Source organism: Panicum virgatum, chromosome 9N (assembly GCF_016808335.1).
Source record: "Panicum virgatum strain AP13 chromosome 9N, P.virgatum_v5, whole genome shotgun sequence".
NCBI classification, from domain to species: domain Eukaryota; kingdom Viridiplantae; phylum Streptophyta; class Magnoliopsida; order Poales; family Poaceae; genus Panicum; species Panicum virgatum.
In genome coordinates this window covers 80,865,066-80,885,776 of record NC_053153.1, presented here as the reverse complement: position 1 = coordinate 80,885,776, position 20,711 = coordinate 80,865,066, and the positions used below count along the sequence as shown (strand labels likewise).

The following is a 20,711-nucleotide window of genomic DNA, read 5'->3' as shown; positions in this document are numbered from 1 at the left end:
GTGGATGTATGCTGTCATGGGCGACGCAACCATGACGGGCGTGGAAGAACTAGCCAGGCAGCTAGTAGGTAGCTAGCTCACGTGTGAGCCCAGCCCCTTTTGTTTCTCCAAAGGAATGCTGAGTCGTTTAGATTATGCGAGTGATAGGATTTGATGACACAAAAACAGGCGAAAAGCTTTGGAGAAAGTGATGCCGGGGGAGCAGGGATTAAACTGATCGATCGAAAAGACTAGGTCGATCGATTAATTTATATTACAAACAAGATGCCAAATTGAGGAAAGAACAAATAAAGGTCCAATGGTAGGGACCGATCATAGAAAATTTGACATATATAAGTACCGGGCGGGAACCCTCGGTTAATACCGATCACCTATCTGATACCACTTCGAATTCCATGTGTAAAATTTTAGTACCGGGCGGGAGCTCTCAGTTAGTACCGGTCACCCATCCGGAATTCCACGCGTAAAACTCTCGGTTAGTACCGGCCACCCATCCGGTACCATGTGAATTCCACGTGTTCATGGGATTCGAACTCATGATCTTCAGCCTCGCGCGATCCTTCCTTACCATCCCGCTTATGCATCATATGTGATTGGATGGGGGATGTATTCCTTTTGAAGTAACTCGTGGAGGATCATATAGTACCGGATCAAGACACTGGCCCATATTAAATGTCATCATTTAGTACCGGCTGGTGTCATAGTTGATCGATACTAAAATGGCTCTAGAGGCTTTTAAATTTAGATCCGGTACTAAAATGGCATCGGGGCAACTTAGTACCGGACCAAATTACGACCGGTACTAACATACAGGGATGAAAGATCATTTCTCTTATAGTGAGTTTATTTTCATGAATCATATATGAAAGATAGACTTTTTTAAAAAAGAAAGAAAGCAGGAGCGCTGCTATGTCATATAAGAATAAGAAGCAATCCGGTTCAGTACAGTATTGATATTACATAAAGCGGTAGGAACTTGAAAGATAGACTTCATGCAAGCAATTTTAATGTAACTAAGATCCTTAGCTGCAAGGCTAATGCAAATTGTAAGTTTTAATGCAGTGATGATAATGCTGGACTCTCCTATAAAAGTGGTAATGTTGGACTCCCACGAATATAATTCAGCAAAAAAAGTGAAAGGACATATAACCTCTAGTGGTTAAAAGAACCTTAGTAGCATCTCAGGTCCTAGGTTCGAGTTCCAGTGAAAGAGAATATTTCTGTCTACAGCGAGACGGCTGTGCTGATTTTGTCAATCGCGAGGATTTGCTAGCTCATTCTTTAAAGATGCCCATAGGAGTAGGGTTTGCGTACGTACATTTATAGTGGTGAATATGCGTGTGTTGTGAGTGTCTGAATTGTACAGTGCAATCTGAAAAAACAGCAAAAAAAACATGTGCATGAAGAGGGGTAACAAAAGAAGGAAAAGCAATAGAGATGTTGATGGCCCCACAAGTAGGCGTGGTCCCACCGGTCTTTTTCATCTACTGTTTTAATTGCAATTAGTTGGAAACGGTGGACCACGTACTCTTGCCCCAGTTGGTGCCAGGACCTACTTCCGGAATATTTTGTGGGGAGAGCAAGCTATTGGTGCACTCATATATGCCTTCAAAAGTCTGTTTTCTTTTTAACCAAATTCTTTTTCCATGGTTTTATTTTTTTAAGAGAAAAGATTCGCCAATTTATAGTATGAACATAGCTATACATGCGACTAGACTTTTCATATAAGTTATATGACTATGTGTATGAGTGTATCAGTGTTATTTTGTTGGTCCTATATATGTGAATGAATCTAATAGTCCGTGTTTTCTGAATTAATGGCTGAGTTCGATCGTCGTACATGGGTCATATGTATGGCAATACTTTAATTTTTTCTATTATGTGAATAATGAACCTGCTGGAAAATAAACAAGTCTCATGGAATTTTGAATAGCAAACCTACACACAGAACATGCATCTCCCATGAGGCAAAACAGAAATTAATTAACTGTAGCTTTTTAATGTTGTAATGGTTGCATAAATAGTTTATTTAGCCATGGATATGCTATATTTATTGACATATTATACATGGACGGCGGAGATAACAATTTATTTGTTTCTCGTCCAAGGTGAATTATATCATGTCCTCAACGATACCCGACATTTATCCCATTAAGCCAACTTTATATGTATATATGCTTCTCAAGCATGAGCGTTTATCAGCATCATCAAATATACAATAATACAAATTAAATGGACTACCTAGGTAACTAACGAAAAAACTGAGGTAGACATTGTGCAAGTGTGCAGTTGCATTGATTTGTATCCTACCATCGTCAACACAGTCTCTTCAATTGTTAACCGGAGTATATATAGATGACTTCTCATAGCATACCCATTTTTTGAAAGGTCAATGTATATATGCCTTTTATGCGCGACATTTGTGCCTTCAATTGCAACAATAGCTAGCCTATATAGGAAGAAGTACAATTTAAGTTTTGCAATCTATATAATTTCCTCCTGCATTGCTTATTACTTCTGGACTTTGGATTTAATAGATCCAAAAAATGTAACATGTGCTTCACTCATAATGGTAACTCCCAAAAATATATTGACTCGCTGAAATGAACAGTAAGAAACAATATTAGCAGTCGGGTCGTCCACCTCTTTGTTTAGATGAAGAAAATTAGGGCCCAGCCTATTTGGGCCAAGAAGCAGGTACGCGTAGCAAATTAAGGCATGCATAGTATATTATATTTAGCAAAAATGAAAGTGGGACGACGAGTCAAATAAAGTGAGCAGTCCAATTATGAATTAATCTGCAGGGGTGACGCAATATTAATTACCCTCTCCAGATACATACAAATACTGGCGCTACCAAGCACTCGTGAGTCGTCGGTCGAGATCGACCAGAAGATATTTGGATGGGATGCAGCCAGCGGACGAGTGCTAGCAGTGGCACGGGCAGTGCAGAGAAGTAGTAGAGGACGCAGTGGCAGCGGCAGCGGCAGCGGCAGGGCGTGGCGACTGGCGAGAGCTTGACGCGGCAACCACCACGCCCCGCGGAGCTGACCGGCCGGCCGGGGAGGGAGAACTCATCGATCTCATCAGCTTCTGAGCAGCTCGATCGCCATGTATGTATGCTTGGCCGTGCCGTGCCGTGCCGTGCCGTCGTCCCCACCTTAGCCTTTTCCCGTTTCCTACTCGCTCGCTTGCTTTTTGCTGCGATGAGATGATGTTTGGTTTGGTTGGTTTCTTTAAGACCCGGGCGTCCAAATCACCCTGCCTTTTGATCCCAATTTCCTCCTTTTCCCTGCCCTCCCAACACAAAGCAAGATTCTTGCTTGTGCGAGGTAAAGGGCCTCCCTATAGCTCCTACTATTGCCTAGCCGCTCTTGCCCAGCTGGTTGCATGCTACTAGCTGCTACATAATCTTATTTTGACTTGATTATATATTGCATATGTTTTCTTTGTCGTCTGTCTCTCTCGATCCATCGTATCTCGCCGGTGGTGCTCATCCATGAGTAGTGTTATTACTAGCTATAGGCTAGTAGCGGCATGGATAGATCACTGTTAGCTGCCCTCTGCTGGTACTTCAGCTCATCAGTACTAACTGCCTCCCTCGCTCCTCTTCTCTTCTGCTTCTCTATCTTCTTCTGCTTCTCTATCTTCTACTTATGTCAGGGAAGATTTGGTCGGCCAGGCTCTCCCTCTGAAGGACTGAGACGCTAGCCACTTTAATTTGCACGACAAAATAAAGTGAGTTCTCTCCCTTTTCTTGTTCCTACTCTTTGTTTAATTTCCTGTGGTGCTTTACTTTGGCGGCCCTCAGCTACCCGTGCTTTGCTGATTGCCGCCTTGCGTGTTTGTGTGCCTGCCTGTGCTTGCTTTAAGGGAGGAGGAAGCCTCACTTTCGGTGTGTTCTGGCTGCCGCCGATCGAGCCTGACGGAGATGGCGCACGATCCCAGCCTGGGGTTCGCGGATTACTTCTCGGCGGCGGCGGACGCCACGGCGATGGAGGAGGGGGCGCCCGAGCTGTACGGCTTGCACGCCGACATGGAGTTCCTCGCCATGCGGGGAGGCCTGGCCGCCATGCCGGCCGCGGCGCACGGCCACGGTCACAGCAAGGCCGTGCTACTCGACGACGACGGCGGCTCCACGAACGCGGCCACCATGCAGTTCCTGAGCGCCGGCGGCCACCAGCAGCAGCACTCGATCCACCAGGCGCCGCTGTCGCTGTCGCTGTGCCGGCCCGATGGTGGTGGCGACGTGGGCGTGACGTTGCACGAGCACCTCGGCGGCTCGTCCCGGCACCCTCAGCAGCAGTGGATGCAGCACGACTACTCGGCGGCCACGCAGGGGACGCAGCACACGGCCGCGTGGCACCTGCGCAGCTCGAGGTTCCTCCTCCCGGCGCAGCAGCTCCTGCAGGAGTTCTGCAGACTCCCCGTCGAAAGCGCCGCGAAAAACAAGCGCGCCAAGCAGGCATCAACGGCAAAGCCGCCGTCGCAGCAGCAGCAGCAGCAGCAAGAAGACGGGGGCGGCGGCGAGGGTTCGTCGTCGTCGGCCTCCTGGCCCCCGTCGCCGCAGATCCAGGCCATGGACGCGCTGGAGCAGCAGCGGCTCAAGGACAAGCTCTACATCATGCTGGAAGAGGTGAGCGACCGATCGATCATGGAGCGAGCGATGAGAGGCAGGGCATGGCAGCTCGATCATATCATATCTGTAGGGTAGCTAATATAATCCTGATTAGCTGGGCCGGGCCCTGCTCCAAGGCGCACGACGAATCTGAGGGGGGAGGAAAAGAAAGGTAACAGCAGCAAAGTGCTTGGAGTTCAATTATGGTTGCCGGAAGGGTGCACCTGCGACTAGGGCAGGGAAGGGGCGCTGTTCCGGGGCCTCACCCTTGGCTTTTGGAAACCTCTATTCCCTCCATCGCCCCGGCCGCTTGCTTAGGTATCTTCCATTGGTGGGCACGGGGTCCGCCGGCCGGCCGGCCGGGTCCCCTCCCTAGCCGGCCCGGTCATACATGCGGCTGTGCTGGTGCAGCCTGCCTGCAGCGGACTCTCACACACAGTCTCTGGCTCTCTGCACAGAGCCATGACTCTGCGAGAGCAAGAGCTAGCTTTAGAGCTAGCAGCTCCACGGCCTCTCTCTTGTGCATGCCCATCCCTTGCCATCCAATGCCCCGGCTCGGCTCGCACACAGTCACTCACACATGGAAGAAATTTTTTTACTGGTAGTGTAGTGCTGCTGCTGAGAAGTTGCACCGGGCAGAGGGGCTGCAGCTGCAGCTCTTCAGCTCGTGCATGTGAATTGGACTTTGCAGAGTCTTTCTAGCTAGGGTGGCCAGGGGCAGTTTTTACCGTTTCACTGTTACATTGGCCACCACTTGTTACTGCGTCGACTACGTAGTATGTACCTGCGGTCTCTGCATGCGTGTACGTGCATTTATTTATATATATATATATATTAATTCTCTGTAGTATGTACCTGCATGCAGGTGGACCGGAGATACAGGAGGTACTGCGAGCAGATGCGGCCGGTGGCGGGCGGGTTCGAGGCGGTGGCCGGGGAGCGCGCGGCGGCGGCGTACACGGCGCTGGCGTCGCGCACCATCTCGCGGCACTTCCGAAGCCTGCGGGACGGGATCGTGGCGCAGCTGCAGGCGGCGCGCAAGGCGCTCGGGGAGAACAAGGACGACGTGTCCTCCGTGCCCGGGATGACGCGCGGGGACACGCCCCGGCTGCGGGTGCTCGACCAGTGCATCCGCCACCACAGGGCGCTCACCCAGGCCGCCATGGCCGAGACCCACCCATGGCGGCCGCAGCGCGGCCTGCCCGAGCGCGCCGTCACCATCCTCCGGGCCTGGCTGTTCGAACACTTCCTGCACCCGTAAGCAACCTTAGCTTGCTTTTTATTTTACACACAGATAGAGATGCATTCAGGTTCCATTAATTATTTTCTGAATGATGCATGCAACATAGATGAAAACTAACTTATCGTTCGTATTATTGTTGTCATGTTCAAATCATCGATGATCTCGATCAGGTATCCAAGCGACGTGGATAAGCACATTCTGGCTCGCCAGACGGGCCTCTCACGGAGCCAGGTACTTACTGCATACTCTAGCTCTCGATCAGCTGAACTACTACTACTAAATTTTAGATACATCCACACATGCATGCATGCATTTCTTACAAAAGAAAAGAAAAAGGAAGGTTGAATTTAATTTCAACACTGCCCCTACTACGTGTTGTTTGCGCCCCGGTGATTATTTGATACGCGCGCGTCGCGTAGATGGCACATCAATTCATGATTGGTTGCCATGTCATGGTCGTGCCATGTCCTCTTGTGCTTGCAAACGTTCCCAGAAAAGATTCCTTCTTTTAAGCATCCATGATCCGTACGTGTACCTCTCACTCACTACAACGACGCGATCGCTCGCTCGATGACATGTATGTGCCGCAGGTGTCCAACTGGTTCATCAATGCGCGGGTCAGGCTGTGGAAGCCCATGGTGGAGGAGATGTACGTGGAGGAGATGAAGGACGGCCAGCAGCAGCAGCAGCAGGACGACGGCGGGGGGCAGCAGAGCACGAACCCTAACCCTAGCAGCTGCAGCGAGGCGGCTGATGGCGGGGACACAGGTGTCGACCGGAAGCCGACGCGGGCGCAGCTCATGCACGACGCGGGTTCGCTCGCCTCGGTCGTGAACATCGGCGGCGGCGTCTCGAGGCTGGACAACTTGGGCATCATGGACCACCTGGACTTCGGCTCGTACGGCGGCGGGGGCCAGCAGCAGGCGGCCGGGGGCGGCTTCGGCGGCGTGTCCCTGACGCTGGGCCTGCAGCAGCACGACTCCCACGACGGCGGCGGCGTGAACATCGCGTTCGGCGCGCCGCCGCCGCCGCCGCCCGCGCACGACGACGACGGCGGCGGCGCCGCGGGGTATCTGTTCGCGGCGGCGGGCGGCCAGCAGATGGACAGCGGCGTGCACCCGGGGCCGCACGGCCACCACGCCCAGTTCGGCGCGGCGGCCGGCATCGACAGCGAGGCGCAGGAGCACTACCGGAGCCTGGGCGCCGGCTTCCACCTTCTGCGTGACCTGGCCGGGTGATAGATGATCGAGAGCGAGCTCGCTGCGGATGAGTTGTGACCGATGGGGATGTGATGTGTCGTACCGGCGCCTAGCGTGCGTCCAGTCCAGTGGCGCGCGCTACCGCATTTGTTGGGCTCCCGCCCCGGCCGGCCGGCCGGCCGGCGCGCGGCAGGTGATCGCGAGGTCTCGATCGATGAATCATATCGCCACCGCGCGCCTAGTTGGCCTGCCTGCTGTGCTGTGTTATTACTACTAGCGTAGCAGCATGCATGGGAGAATGATCAAGCAGTATAGTAATTTGGACGCGCGCATGCAGGCGCAGCTAGCCGGGACCGGCCGGAGCCGCTGTGGACGATCGACACACGCGTGCATGCAGCTAGCTTAGCTGTTTGTCGATCAAATTGGTGAAGGCATTCAAAAACTTAATTTATTATGCCAGCCGATAGATGTTGTTGCTCGATCGATCACATCAGTTCACGCATTCAGTGTCATTAATTGTTTAAGCTACTACGCATCTTTCTTGTGACTATTAGACCGACTCCAACAAGGGAATGCAAAGCCATTTTTGCATCTCGGCGGACACTGTGCCGCACGAAATTCATCTCCAACAGATGAGGCATCGCAGCATGCAGTTTGCATCGTGAGGAGAGAGGTGAGCTAAAAATGGATTCCCTCTCTCCTCCCACGCAAATCCGGAGGCGAGCGCGCGGGGCGGGCAGCGCGAGCGAGCGCGGGCGACCTCCTCCCCGCGCGGCGGGGCAGTGGCGGCGGGCCGGAGCCACGGCGGCGCGCGCACGGGGGGCGGAATGGCGGCGGCGCTCCTCCCATCCTCCTCCTCCCTCCTCTCTCCGCCGCGACCTCCGTCGGTCATCATGCTCCTCTCTCCGCCGCGACCTCCGCCGGCCTCGAGCTCACCGGCCAAGCGGAGGCACGAGCGTGGCGAGCGGAGCCGCGGGCCCGTGCCGCCCTCACGCGTCTCGAGCTCGAGCTCCGCCGCGACCTCCGCCGCCGGCCTCACGCGTCTCGAGCTCGAGCTCAGCCAGCTCCGGCGGCGTGCGGGGCGAGCAGCGGCAGCGCGCTGGCCGAGCGGGATCCGCCAGCTCGACGGCGCGCGCGGGGTGATGCCGAGGTGGGCGACAGGCGGCAGAAGGGCTCGGCGTCGGGGGCGGAGTGTGGCAGAACCGCCTAAATTATCCCGGCTCAAGTGCGTAAACCATCACCATAAAGGCAACATTAGCTTAAACGCACTTCAAACGGAACAATTTTTTGGTCTGTCGGGTAACGTCCCGATACAACCACCGATTCTCGGATCGAACAAGCATACCCCGCACGAAGGCGAGTCCAGAGATATTACAACCACAAATTTTACAACACAGGCATAGTAATGATTACAAGCCAGTTAAAAACATTATTACAAGGCCAACTTAAATAAAACAGTTATACCAGTTATGATTATAAGTTCAGAGTCTAAACAGCGGAAGATGAAACACGATGACTACAACACGTCGCAAAAGTATACCAAGCTAGCCCAAGCATGGTATCACTCGTCAGAGTCATTGCCGGCCGAAGACGTATCCCATTCTACGGACCAGCCAGGAGGCAACGAGCAAGGATAAGTCAAGCTAGCGATCTGATCCTCAAAACTCATACCTGAAAAAGAGTTTCAACAGCAAGGCTGAGTATTCTAATACTCAGCAAGACTTAACCGACAACGGGTATAAGTAGCCCACCTTAGCTAGACTATGCAAGGCTTTGTAAGGCTCTGGTTTTCCTTTGCTGAAAAGCAATAAAGAGTAGGTCCTTACTTTCAAGTTTTAGCTTCAAGATTCTAGTTGATTAACCATTCTATGTAAGCATCTACTATCCAATCATGGTGGAACTTCTAAGCAAACATCAAGATTAATAAGAATATTGTTGCTCTTATTACTCTGTGTGGCAAAGAGATCAAGCAGTCTCATTTCATCGTGAGAGGCGGACGATTCTGAATCGAAATTCAACCTTGCAAGGGTAACATAGCACACACGTCTGGAATACCGTCGGGTCATTCCCAAACAACCGTTAACCTTTCTTTCCGGCTTGTGGATAGTGCCACTCTCCCCGACTACAGGGCTCCAAGGCCGAACCTTGTCCCAAGAAGTCGTAGTGTTGCGCAACATATAATAAAACCTATCCCTACTGAGAGAGTGGGAGGTATATCCACTCCCCGGTCCAATCGGCTACTAGGCTTGCCGCGTACCATATTTACGGCATGTGACTAGTACTTTCAAAAAATTAACCAGCACTACCACACACCGCGACCTTAGCAAGTTCATCAACACAGACGGGGTCTCACATAGGACATGATCTCGAACACAACCCCGTCCGTCGTCCTTATATTGATAACAGAAAGTAAACAAGCAATTCCTATAAAGCTCGCGAGTGACAGGCAATCACTCGACTTTTACCGTTCCCATAAGCTTAGCAAATAGTCGAACTCAGGTCTAGTGTTCAGTACATAGGTTCCTAGGATCATGCATCTAGGGTTTCAATTCAAATCCTAAGAACTGTAAATGCACAAGTAAGTAATAACAGTAAATGATAATAATTTGAAATATAGGTTATGTCCGGGGCTTGCCTTCTCGGTAATTGCTAACTATTTCAGCGCTAGGCTCTTCCGAACTTTGGTTCGGGGCTTCAGTTAGTTCCGCAGTGTTTACTTGAGCTTCGAGATCACCTCCGTCAGATTCCGGGATCAGCTCGTACGTCCCGTCCGATAGGGCAGTCGTGTCTATATGTAATGCAAAAACAAAATTATAAGCACACATGGGCAATCGTTTATAGAGTAGTTAAATAACACATTTAACTACACAAGGCATCATGATCAACAGCACAAAAGAAGTTAACTAACTTCATAAAATGAGTGGTGGTGATTTCCTACACGATTAAATCATGGTTTGTAAACAAATCAACAACTCAGAGTACAAATAGTAATAAAATCTACCAAAATTACACTAAACAGAACATGAACAAAGTAATCTACCCTACAAAAATCATATTAAGACATGTAACCATTTAATCACAATAAATCATTTATGCAGGCAACACCTAGTACAAGCTTGAATTATACAGATCAAAATAGATCAAAACAGAAGCTCAAAATTTAACAGGAGATCTACACAGGGATGGTCTAGCTACTGTGAATTTTTTATGATTTTATCTACAGAGGATTAATTCTGAGAAAATAAAAAAGCAGAAATCCGTTTAGCAAGATTAAATTTTAGCTCCTGTTCTAGTCATGAACTAAAGCTCAAACTTCCTGATCAAGCTAATATACTCCATATGAACACTCAGGAATATTTTCAGGATTTAACACTAACAGAAACTATTTATCATAAATAAAGTATACTAAACAAAGATTAAACCAAATAAAAAGCTACAACAAAGAACTGATCATGAAATTTTTATAGAAAAGCTAGTGTAACAAGAGTAAACTACCACCAAAATTTCAGAGCAATATCAGTTTTCAAGTATCACATAAGAAAAAGATTAAAGAACTAGTATTTATACACCTAGTAACACAAAACAAAATCTACAGCAAAAACTTGCAACTAAAGCCTAACATATTATGGTTCTACTGTATAGAGCTCTTCAAGAGGATTCCAAAATATCAAGATTTGCTAATTTACGAATTTTCTACGAATTGATATTGAATTTCAAAGATCACTGAAAAACATTGCAAACCAGTCCCTAAGGCACTATTGCAATGGGTCACTGACATCGCAGATAACCCCCTGGGCTTTCTCAAATTCAAGCACGCGGTCCTTGGGTCGGGTCAGAGAGGGGAGGCGAGGTTTGACCGGCGGTTTCCCGGCGAGGGGCTCACCGGCGGCGAGGTAGGAGGGATGCGTGAGCCTCACGGGTTCAAGGCGCACCTCTGGGTGCTTGGAATCGAGGCTAGGGCGGTCGGTGGTGAGGTGTCGACGGCGAGCGGCGGCTTGCGGGCTCGGAGCACGGCGGCGAGGTGGCTCCGGTGGGGTTCGGGCGAGGGGAAGTGGTCTAGGAGCTGCGCGAGGGTGAGGCGCGGCTAATGGTGGGGGATGTAGGGGTGGAGCGGGCTTGCAGTGGCGGCTCCGCGGCGGGGTGGAGCTCGCCGGGGTTCAAGCGGGGCGGCGGCGGTGTTCTGCGGCGTGGGAGCGAGGATAGAGCAAAGGGATGCACAAAATCGAGTCCTGGGATATGTGTAGTGCTCGGGCGCTCACTAGAAGAGGGCGGCGGGCTCTGCAGTGGGCGCTCCACGGCGGCGTCGCGGTGGCGGCCGTCGGGGAGGTTCTGGGCGCGGCGGGGGTGCGTGGCGAGGGGTGGAGGCTCCAGCGCGAGGCAACAGGAGGGGGAGGAGGAGCGGCGCGACGCGTGGGTGACAGCGCACGGCGAAGTAATGGCCGGGAAGGCCGGGAAGGCGCTCCACGGCGGCGTTGTCGGTGGCCGGCGACGAGAAGCAGAGCAGGGAGGGGGAGATGGTCATAAGGGTCGATTTGTAATTACCAAAAATTCCAGGGACCTCTCTGTAAACAAGCAATAACTTTTAAACTAAAGCTCAAATGAAAAAGTGCCCAACATGAAAGTTGTTTAACTTTTCAAGATCTACAATTTTGATGTTGTGCAAAAATTTATTTGACCAAAGATTCAAGAGCTAAAATTAAAATCATTGAAGAGGTTTTGAATTCTAGGAAATTTGTCTTTTTCAACGCAAAATCACTTCAACTCTAGACTCAAAAGCAAAAATGGCTGCCATGCATTAAATGCACTGCAATTTTGCAAAAACACCCTCCACTAAAGCTATAATTACACAACCTATTCAACACAACAGCAGAAAGGACCTTGCATAAAATCATAATTACACATATAACCTTTCATAATTACAAAAAGATCCTTTTTAAGTAATTCAAGCACATGATGCATCGCAAACCTACCCAATTACTGTGCAGACACTTAATTAATTACTGTGTAAACACCCGGGGTGTTACACGGAGCGGCAGTGGCGAGGATGGAGGGGTGCGGCCTCCTCACCGCCGGCATTCACGAGGTGGGCTGCGCACGGGGCAGCGGCGGAGCCGGCGTTCACGAGGTGGGCGGCGCACAGGGCAACTGGCGGTGTGGCGTGGAGGACGTCGGCGGCGCTGGGACGACGGGAGCAGGCGGAGCCGCCCTCGACCACGGCAATTGTGGTGCTGGGCACCCGGGACCGCAGCGCCGCGGGAGCAGCTGACGGCGAACGCGCTCGGTGGCTGGCGTCGCCGACGTTGTAGCCGTGTGGGGCGGCATGGCGGAGAGTGGCAGCGCGCGGCGGCGGCCCTCGATGGCGGAGTGGTGGGCGTCTTCTTGCTCGGCGGGCGTTTGCGTTTGCGTTTGCCTCCTCTATGTTGGAGACCGTCACCGAAAATTGGATAGGCAGCTACTGTTCACACGATGCAAACGTCATTTTGCCTCTCTAAAATGCCATCTCTTATTGGAGTCAGTCTTACTTGCTAGTGTGCAGCTAGCGCATGACACATTGTCACTACAGATAAGTCTTCGTTCCACACGTACGGTTACTGCTGCAATATATATGCGCCAGGATAGAACCAAAGCTAGCTGTAACCTGCTGCTTCTTTATGACACTCTCAAGCATAATGAGGTGATTATACTCACTATATACTGATATATGTACATTAGCTATATAGTACTTGCGTACAAGAATCGGTAATAACAAAAAAAATGTGTATAAACAAGTATATATATGCATGCAGCCGCTTGAAGAATCAAATATGCGCAATGAACAAGTGAATAAATTAGTATCAACAGTTTTTTAAAGAAAAATTTGCAGGTGTCAAATACATATCAAACACGATCGAACACGACGAGTTTTGTCAAGCTAGCAAATACATACTATATAAATTCAAGAGGTCGATCACAGTCGTCGTAGCCCAGCAGCGTGCATGTCAAATACTCCCTCCGTTTCAAATTATAAATCATTCTAAGAATTTTGGAGAGTTAAAGTTTTTTAAGTTTGACCAAATTTATATAACAAGATAATAATATTTATGATACCAATTAAGTATCATTAAATTCTTTGTTAGTGATATTTTCATAGTATACCTATTTGATGTCATAAATCTTTGTGTTTCTCTCTATAATTTTGGTCAAACTTTAATATGGTTTGACCCTCCAAGATTTTTGGAATGACTTGTAATTTGAAACGGAAGGAGTAGTTAATCTCCGGACCGGTTGCTTGCTTGCAGCGACACTGCAACCGGCAATCATTAGGCATACTTAAGCAGAAACTTAAATTATATTTGTTGAGACCACAATGACGGATTTGTGTAAAGCTCCGGAGATTTGGTCAGGTAGGATGTCACTTTCGTAATCTGCCAACTTATTATGGCGTCGTCATCACACCAGGCACAAGAACAAAAGTTTTCAATCACAAATGCTGTTATCCCACAACACTTCGTCAGTAGCATCGCGCTTTACATATCCAAGATTCATCCTTGTACACGAAGTATTGCAAATCACCTTTTTCGAAGAAACAATGCAAAAGAACCACTAGGCCAAATAAATCTCAAATCCAACCTATTATATTAATTGATTTCTCATTTCGATGCAGTGATGATCTATCGTAGGACAAATTCATTTCAAATTTCGAACTAAGTGGTGAAAATCCCTAGAGCTATCTTTTGGATTCATAATATGTAATATGCCCAACTCAAGCAACTAGTTTCATCATTTGTTTGACATTTGTTTGACTTCTGCGGTTGCTGTTTCTCTTGGGTATTTCAGTTAATTAGTTATTCCTACGGTTAACTAGCTAGATAGACCATCCTATTATATATAGGATACTTAATCAATCAATAAAATATGATCAGTAACTTTTTCATTCTACAAGTTAATTACCTTCTGGTAGAATTTTAAACTGAAATCTAGAAATTTTTGTCCCTCGAGTGTCTTATATTATAAAATATAATGAAAATACCACTTTCAGTTATATAAATAGAATGTCACAAAAGCCCAATCAAACCATGTCCCAGTGGAAGAGCAAGTAGCTACCATTCATACTGGAATGAGAGGATAACATGAGGTGTGGTGATGATCGGATAATGATACCATGTTTTCTATTTTCGACCATTTGTTTTTTAGAAAGCTCGGCAATAATTTGTAGTTGGAGAACCTATTATCATCTCTCACGTTAGATATAGAGGCCAGGGTCATGGCTAAGGTCCCTCAAATCCCCTATAATCAAAATCATACCGATAAAGATTTGCTAAGCTCATCATTTTTTCCTTATTAAAATCATGAAATGAGTCTCTTGGACTAAAAGCGGCCGAGCAAAGCAGCAATTCAGAGCTTGTCTCATTGTCAAACTCTTGAAGTAGCCAATCAATAATATTATTAAAACAACATACTTGATAGTAATGCTTGTTTGTAATACCATATTTATGTCTCCACCTCTTGGGATCAATGTATTCATCTTCCATTTCCAATTTGCAAATATCATTCTTGGCACAAAACTCATGTGCATCATCTAATATTGTTTCCCCACTTTTCTCTTCTAACCTCATCCTATTGGCATCTAGTTGCTTTCACACATTTAATAGCATCCTTCCCGTGCAATGCTAAAGACAAGCTGTTTGTAAGTCAACATGAGATGCAAATAGGTGATAAAGTCAAAAGATTCTAATAAGTATTTTAAAATATTTGATGCTTGCTCATCTATTTTTTCGATCCTTTAACATTTTCCATAATTTCACTTTGACTATTGTAGGAAACATATTGACTAAACTTTTGAGAGATCTTTAATGGGATCTCCAACAATATCCCTGGATCTTTGAAGACTTGGTTCTTGATTCAACCGAGTCCCAATTTGAAGTTGTCTACACCCTAACTCCAACAAGAGGCGTGGCCGGTCAATCAACAAACACAACATGATAGAGACAATTGAGAGGGCCGTGGGGATTGATTTTCTGCTCGTTGGCCTTCCTCCCTCCCTCACATGCTGAGTTGGGTTGGTGGCCATGGCCTAATAAATTTCTAACAGCCCAATTACAAGCCCGCTTAGCTATATGTCATATCACTACTTGCATGCATGCGGAGCTTTAATTTTTTTCTCTCTTTATTTTTTCTTTTTCTTCTCTATGTTTTGTTTTTCTTTTCCATTTCTTTCTTCCTGTTTTTTTATTTTATTTCTTATCTAATATTAGATAATTATTTCATAATTTATATGTCTTTATTTTAATTTTCCTCTTAGTTTATTTTCCTTTCTATATTCCTTTTTCTTATATCTATTCCTTCCCCTATTCTTTTATTTATAAGTTTGTTGATATTTTTATTGGTACATAAACAATTCAAGTAGCACAGATTACTGATAAATTTTATATTTTAAGTTAGTCGATCAGACAACAGACATATATAGTTATTGCTGATGATTCATTTATTCACTATGATGACTTATTTATTCACTATGCATTTTTTTTCATGTAAATTTTTTGTTGTCAATATAAGGAATGGATTCGTAACACAGAGTACTATGGCGGACGTGGCGAGTCCCCCGCGTGCAGTGTCTTCTGCGTGGCGATGAGAGCGAGGAGGAGGTCCAACGGCGGGTGTGGCGAGGCCCCCGCGTGTTATGTCATCGCGGCGGTGATGGCGAGGCAGCCGACGAGAGGTCCGGATTCGGTGGTTTCACTCCGTCGCATGGTGTGTGGTGGGGCAGCGGCACTACGCAAACAGGTCTTGCATGGTGGTGGTCTCCTCGGCGTGGTGGGGTCTGTTTTTTTCGACTTCTTGTAGACACAAGATCGTATTCTCGACGGCGAAGGTTGGTAGCTACGGCAACTTTGGCTTGCTTGACCGTCGTGGCCCTGCAGTTGAGTGTTTACTCGTGTTGATGATCCGATCCAACCGGGTGATTCTTGAGGTGTGGAGTTCCCTGGGAGAGTTGAGTTGCGGAGTTTCCCGTGTTGATATCTCAATCCAATCAGATGAATCTTCTTTTTTATTTTTTTATTTTCCTGCCTATGATCTCACAGGACTGTAATCTTATATTTTTCTGCTATATCAATAGAAACTCGCATTATCTGGTGCGGTTCTTTAAAAAAATACGCCGTGTGCCAGTATGTAAGAGTTATTAATTAATATATTAGAGATCATCATGTTAACTTTGGAGTAGTTAATAACTCAGTTGGGGATTACCTTTTTGTCATAGTAAAACAAAAAAATTGAATACGTGTATGTGTATGAATTTGTAACTGCATCGTACTTTACATATACAAGATTCACCCTTGTACTGGAAGTAGTGCAAATGACCTTTTCGAAGAAGCCTTGCTGAAGCCTTCAGTAGTAATAAACAGCAGGGTGACCATCAGCATTCAGCAAAGTTTAGTACTGAATCCAAAGATCAATACTCCTATATAGATGGATACATCTCGAACCCGACCTGATATATAGCGAGGTTGACTGAATGAATTAATGCAGGGCATGGAGAGTGAAGGATCGATAGCTTTTTCCTCCTACAAAGGCGATTTGGCCATTGACCAGACAGGCTATTTATAGTAGAAGAAATTCAGGTAAGTTATGCATGGCAACGACCCGAATTGGGGATCTACGGCGGCAGCCGTCGCCGCGCAACACCTGTCCTGCTTCGTTCTGCTTGGCCACACACACATACACACACGTATGTCATGTAGTAGGCTGCCAACACTGTATGCGCTATATTAACCATGCCATGATCGGCGATCTATCGCTGCTCCTTTTGCCACTCCATCCGCCCTCGCTCGATCCTGGCCAACACCCATCATCGCAGGCGCCCTTGCTCTGCCATGAAAGGAGGAGGAGGAGGAGGCGCCCTTGTCAATATGCAGCTCGCCGGCGGCAAGCAGCAGGCGCCCCAGCCCAAGGCCGCCTCCCTCTTCCTCTACATCCTCCTCCTCTACATCCTCCTGCCGGTGCTCGTGCTCTACGTGGTGGCGCTCGCCGTCTCCCCGTTCTACTCCCACCCGTGCCCGCCGGACGACAGCGCCGTCGCTCGTCTCGCGGCCGCGGCTGCGGATGGCAAGAGGCCGAATAGGAATAATAATGGTGATGGCACTGGCAGGTAGACGTCGCCGCCGCCGCCGGAGGGCGCCTCGGACGCCGAGCCCACCGGGCTGCGCCACATTGTGTTCGGTATCGGCGCGTCGTCGTCGCTGTGGGCAAGCCGGCGCGAGTACATCAGGGTGTGGTGGCGGCCGGGGGAGATGCGCGGCTTCGTGTGGCTGGACAAGCCGGTGCCGGAGGAGGCCTACTCCACGGGGCTTCCCGGCATCAGGATCAGCGGCAACACTTCCGGCGCCCGGTGGTTCGTGATGGGCGACGACGACACGGTGTTCTTCCCGGACAACCTGGTGGACGCGGTGTCGCGGTACGACCACACGCAGCCGTACTACGTCGGGAACCCGTCGGAGAGCCACATGGCGGCGGAGCAGCTGGCGCGCATGCAGGACGGCTGCATCCAGCGGTACCCCGCGCTGTACGGCAGCGACGACCGCGTGCACGCGTGCATGTCGGAGCTGGGGGTGCCGCTGACGCGCCACCCCGGGTTCCACCAGTGCGACCTGTGGGGCGACGTGCTGGGGCCCCTGGGCGCGCACCCGGTGGCGCCGCTGGTGTCACTGCTGTCGCCGCGGGAGATGGAGACGCCGATGCGGACGTTCCTCAACTGGTACCGGCGCGCCGACTACACGGCGTACGCCTTCAACACGCGGCCCGTGGCTCTAACCACCCGGCCCGGGATAACGGTTAAAATCTACTCTATATTTTGAGTAAATCACACCTGCTAAATAACTCTTTTGCGCTTTCGTTCTCGCTTCGCGCAAAAGGTTTGAACCAGAGTTACTAGGTTCCCAGGGACCGGCTATTTAAGCTGGTTCGGCTCCCTCTCTGCTTCCAGTTTGGGACTAAAGAGCTGAGCCGCGGTCTACTCTACACTTTGAGTAAAATACACCTGCTAAATAACTTTCTTGCGCTTTCGTCCTCGCTTCGCGCAAAAGGTTCGAACTGGAGTTACTAGCTTCCCAGGGACCGGCTATTTAAGTTAGTTCGGCTCCCTCTCTACTTCCAGTTTGGGGCTAAGGAGCTAAGCCGCGGTGCTACAGTAACCCGTGGTCCGTGACAATCTCCCCCGTTAGAATTCGACGTGCTCGTCGAACCAGCTTACCCATACGGGACAAATGAGCAGGATCTCCTCTCTTGGTCACGTCCCATACGTCTAGTGCTAACGATCACATGTGCCACGTCCGTGGGTTCACTGCCAGCAGCCCATGTGTGTCCGTCCACATGCGGGTGGCATTTGTGTTCCCACGCGCACAACATGCTCATGTACACGCACTTCTGCCCGTACGTGGCGTGAAGTCGCGATAGTATGGCTCTGATACCCCTGTAACGACCCGGCTCGGGATAACGGCTAAAATCTACTCTACACTTTGACTAAACCACACCTGCTAAATAACTCTCTTTCGCTTTTGTCCTCGTTTCTCGCAAAAAGTTCGAACCGGAATTACTATCTTTACAGAAACCGGCTATTTAAACTGGTTCGGCTCCCTCTCAGTTTCCAGTTTAGAACTAAAAGCTGAGCCGAGGTGCTACAGTAGCTCGCGCTATAGTAACCTGCGCGGCCCAGTCGGCCCGTGGGCCGTGACAGTGGCGCGGCAGCCTGCCAGCGGCCGCAAGTCTACTACATGCGGCAGGCGCGGCTGGACCGGCGGCGCAACACCACCGTCACCGAGTACGAGCGCCACCGCGTGCCGCCCACGCCGTGCCGGTGGCGCATCCCGGACCCCGCCGCGCTGCTGGACCGCGTCGTCGTGCTCAAGAAGCTCGACCCGGGCCTCTGGAAACGGGTACCAGTATATTTATTCGAGGCCTGCCTGCTGCTGATGATGATGGCAGGAAAGCTGAACTTGCGTTGCGTGCAGGCTCCGAGGAGGAATTGCTGCAGGGTGGTGTCGTCGCCGACCAAGGGCAAGAACCGGAGGATGGCCATCGACGTCGGTGTCTGCAGAGAGGGCGAGTTCGCCAGGTTTTAGAATTTGAGGCAGGCACATCGTCGAGGTCTCTTCGATCTTTCTTTTCATAAAAAAAAACAGAGAAGTGCTTGTAGCATTGAACTCTTTGAGCTCGTATTCGCCGCGTCCGCAGTTCGCGCAGGGGAACTGGGGTGGGGAAGTAGCTAGAAGCCAGAATGGACGGCGAGAGCAAGTGGCGCGCATATGGATGCCAGTGGGTCGGGTTCGGGGCGGGTATCCGCGGGTTTCGGGTTTGCGGGTTTCGGATTCGGTTTTTAGTTTAGACCCGCGGATTTGCGGGTTCGGGTACCCAAAATCCTTCGGGTTTGGGGCGGATCCCAGAAATAACCCGCGGAGCTCCATTTGGGGCCCGAAATCTTCAGCCCAGCAAAGGCCCATCTAGCAACCCTAGCAATATATACTTGGAATCTTATCCTCTCCACCTCACCCTCATCCTCGAGCTGCCTCCTTCAAGCACGCCACCGCATCTGGCCACCCATGCCCTGCCAGCTCGTCGGCGCCCCCCGCTCGCCGGCTGCCGCGAGCGCCGCCGGCCCCGCCTGCTCGCCGGCCCCGCCTGCTCGCGGGCTCCCGTCGGCGCCGCCCGCCCCGCCCCGCCTCGCTGCCTGCTCGCCGGCGCCACCGGCCCTGCCCCTGCTCGCCGGCTGCCGCCGGCTCCCGTCGCCGCCGCCCGCCCCGCCCCGCCTCGCTGGCTGCCGCCGGCTCCCGTCGCTGCCGCCCGCCCTGCCCCGCCTCGCTGGCTGCTCGCCGGCGCCACCGGCCCTGCCCCTCCTTGCCCAGCCCCGCCGTCGGCTCTCGCTGGTGCCGCCCGCCCCGTCTCGCCGAAGTCGCCGCCTGCTCGCGCGAGCTCCGGCCGCCCCGCCCCCACACGCATGTCGGCCGGCGCCGGGAGCCGTCTGCGGCAGGCCTGCCCCGCACCCCGCCCCCGCATGGCTGGCGGAGGGGCAAAAGCCGGCCACGCCCCGCACGCAGGTGCGGGCGTGCGGAGGAGCTTCGTGGAGCGAGCAACCTTATCCTTTGTTGCTAGAACACTTGTTTGTAAAAAAAATCGGATTTTGGATTATCCGTCGGGTTTCGGGTATCCGCGGGTTTCGGTTTTGGGGATGAATTTTAACCCGAAATGGAGTTCGGGGCGGGTTCGGGTTTCAAGTTCGGGTTTCGGTTTTGGGTGCCCAGTCATTCCACCCGAACCGAACCCGACCCGTTGCCACCCTTAGGCGCGCAAGGAAGGAATGGACGGTTTGAGATCCAGGAATCATGGCGCGAAACCGCGAAACGTTTTGGGGTCAGGAGTTCAGGACTTGAGGAGGGAAGCAGCGACTCGTTGGGGTGGAGAAGAGGGATCGCTCGGTGGGTGGCTGTCCCTCTCACTGATGATCTAAGTGTATCTAACTAAGCGTACAGCCCGCGTATTTGCGCGGCTAGTATTAAAAATTTAAAAATTCGCATATCATTGTATCCTTACTTAAAAATTATACTATGTTTTATCATGCATCACCTTATTCATTATCGTAAATTATGTCTTATTGTTAGTTAAAACAATTCAAATATAATCT

General features: G+C 50.2%; 1 protein-coding gene and 1 pseudogene across 3 annotated transcripts; both read left to right on the top strand.

Annotated features, from left to right (window-relative positions):
- The first annotated feature begins 2,869 nt into the window (after positions 1-2,869).
- Positions 2,870-7,572, top strand: LOC120690906 (homeobox protein BEL1 homolog). Of its 3 annotated transcripts, XM_039973796.1 has the most exons (7): positions 2,870-3,113; positions 3,664-3,738; positions 3,874-4,636; positions 5,484-5,875; positions 6,032-6,092; positions 6,452-6,762; positions 6,802-7,572. In XM_039973796.1, the coding sequence occupies exons 3-7, from the start codon at positions 3,932-3,934 to the stop codon at positions 7,097-7,099; spliced, it is 1,767 nt and encodes a 588-aa protein (XP_039829730.1). In that variant the 5' UTR covers positions 2,870-3,113; positions 3,664-3,738; positions 3,874-3,931; the 3' UTR covers positions 7,100-7,572. The 3 variants fall into 3 exon arrangements, with proteins under 3 accessions (XP_039829730.1, XP_039829728.1, XP_039829729.1); XM_039973794.1 differs by having other exon boundaries at positions 2,871-3,113; positions 6,452-7,572; XM_039973795.1 differs by lacking the exon at positions 2,870-3,113 and adding an exon at positions 3,133-3,332 and having other exon boundaries at positions 6,452-7,572.
- A 9,339-nt stretch (positions 7,573-16,911) lies between these two features.
- On the top strand, positions 16,912-19,163 carry LOC120689407 (annotated as a pseudogene).
- Positions 19,164-20,711: the final 1,548 nt, after the last annotated feature.

Coding starts and splice junctions, on each gene's coding strand:
- LOC120690906 (XM_039973794.1), top strand. CDS start 3,932: ATGGCGCACGATCCCAGCCTGGGGTTCGCGGATTACTTCTCGGCGGCG. Junction 4,637..5,483: donor TCTACATCATGCTGGAAGAG/GTGAGCGACCGA, acceptor ACCTGCATGCAG/GTGGACCGGAGATACAGGAG. Junction 6,093..6,451: donor CGGGCCTCTCACGGAGCCAG/GTACTTACTGCA, acceptor TATGTGCCGCAG/GTGTCCAACTGGTTCATCAA.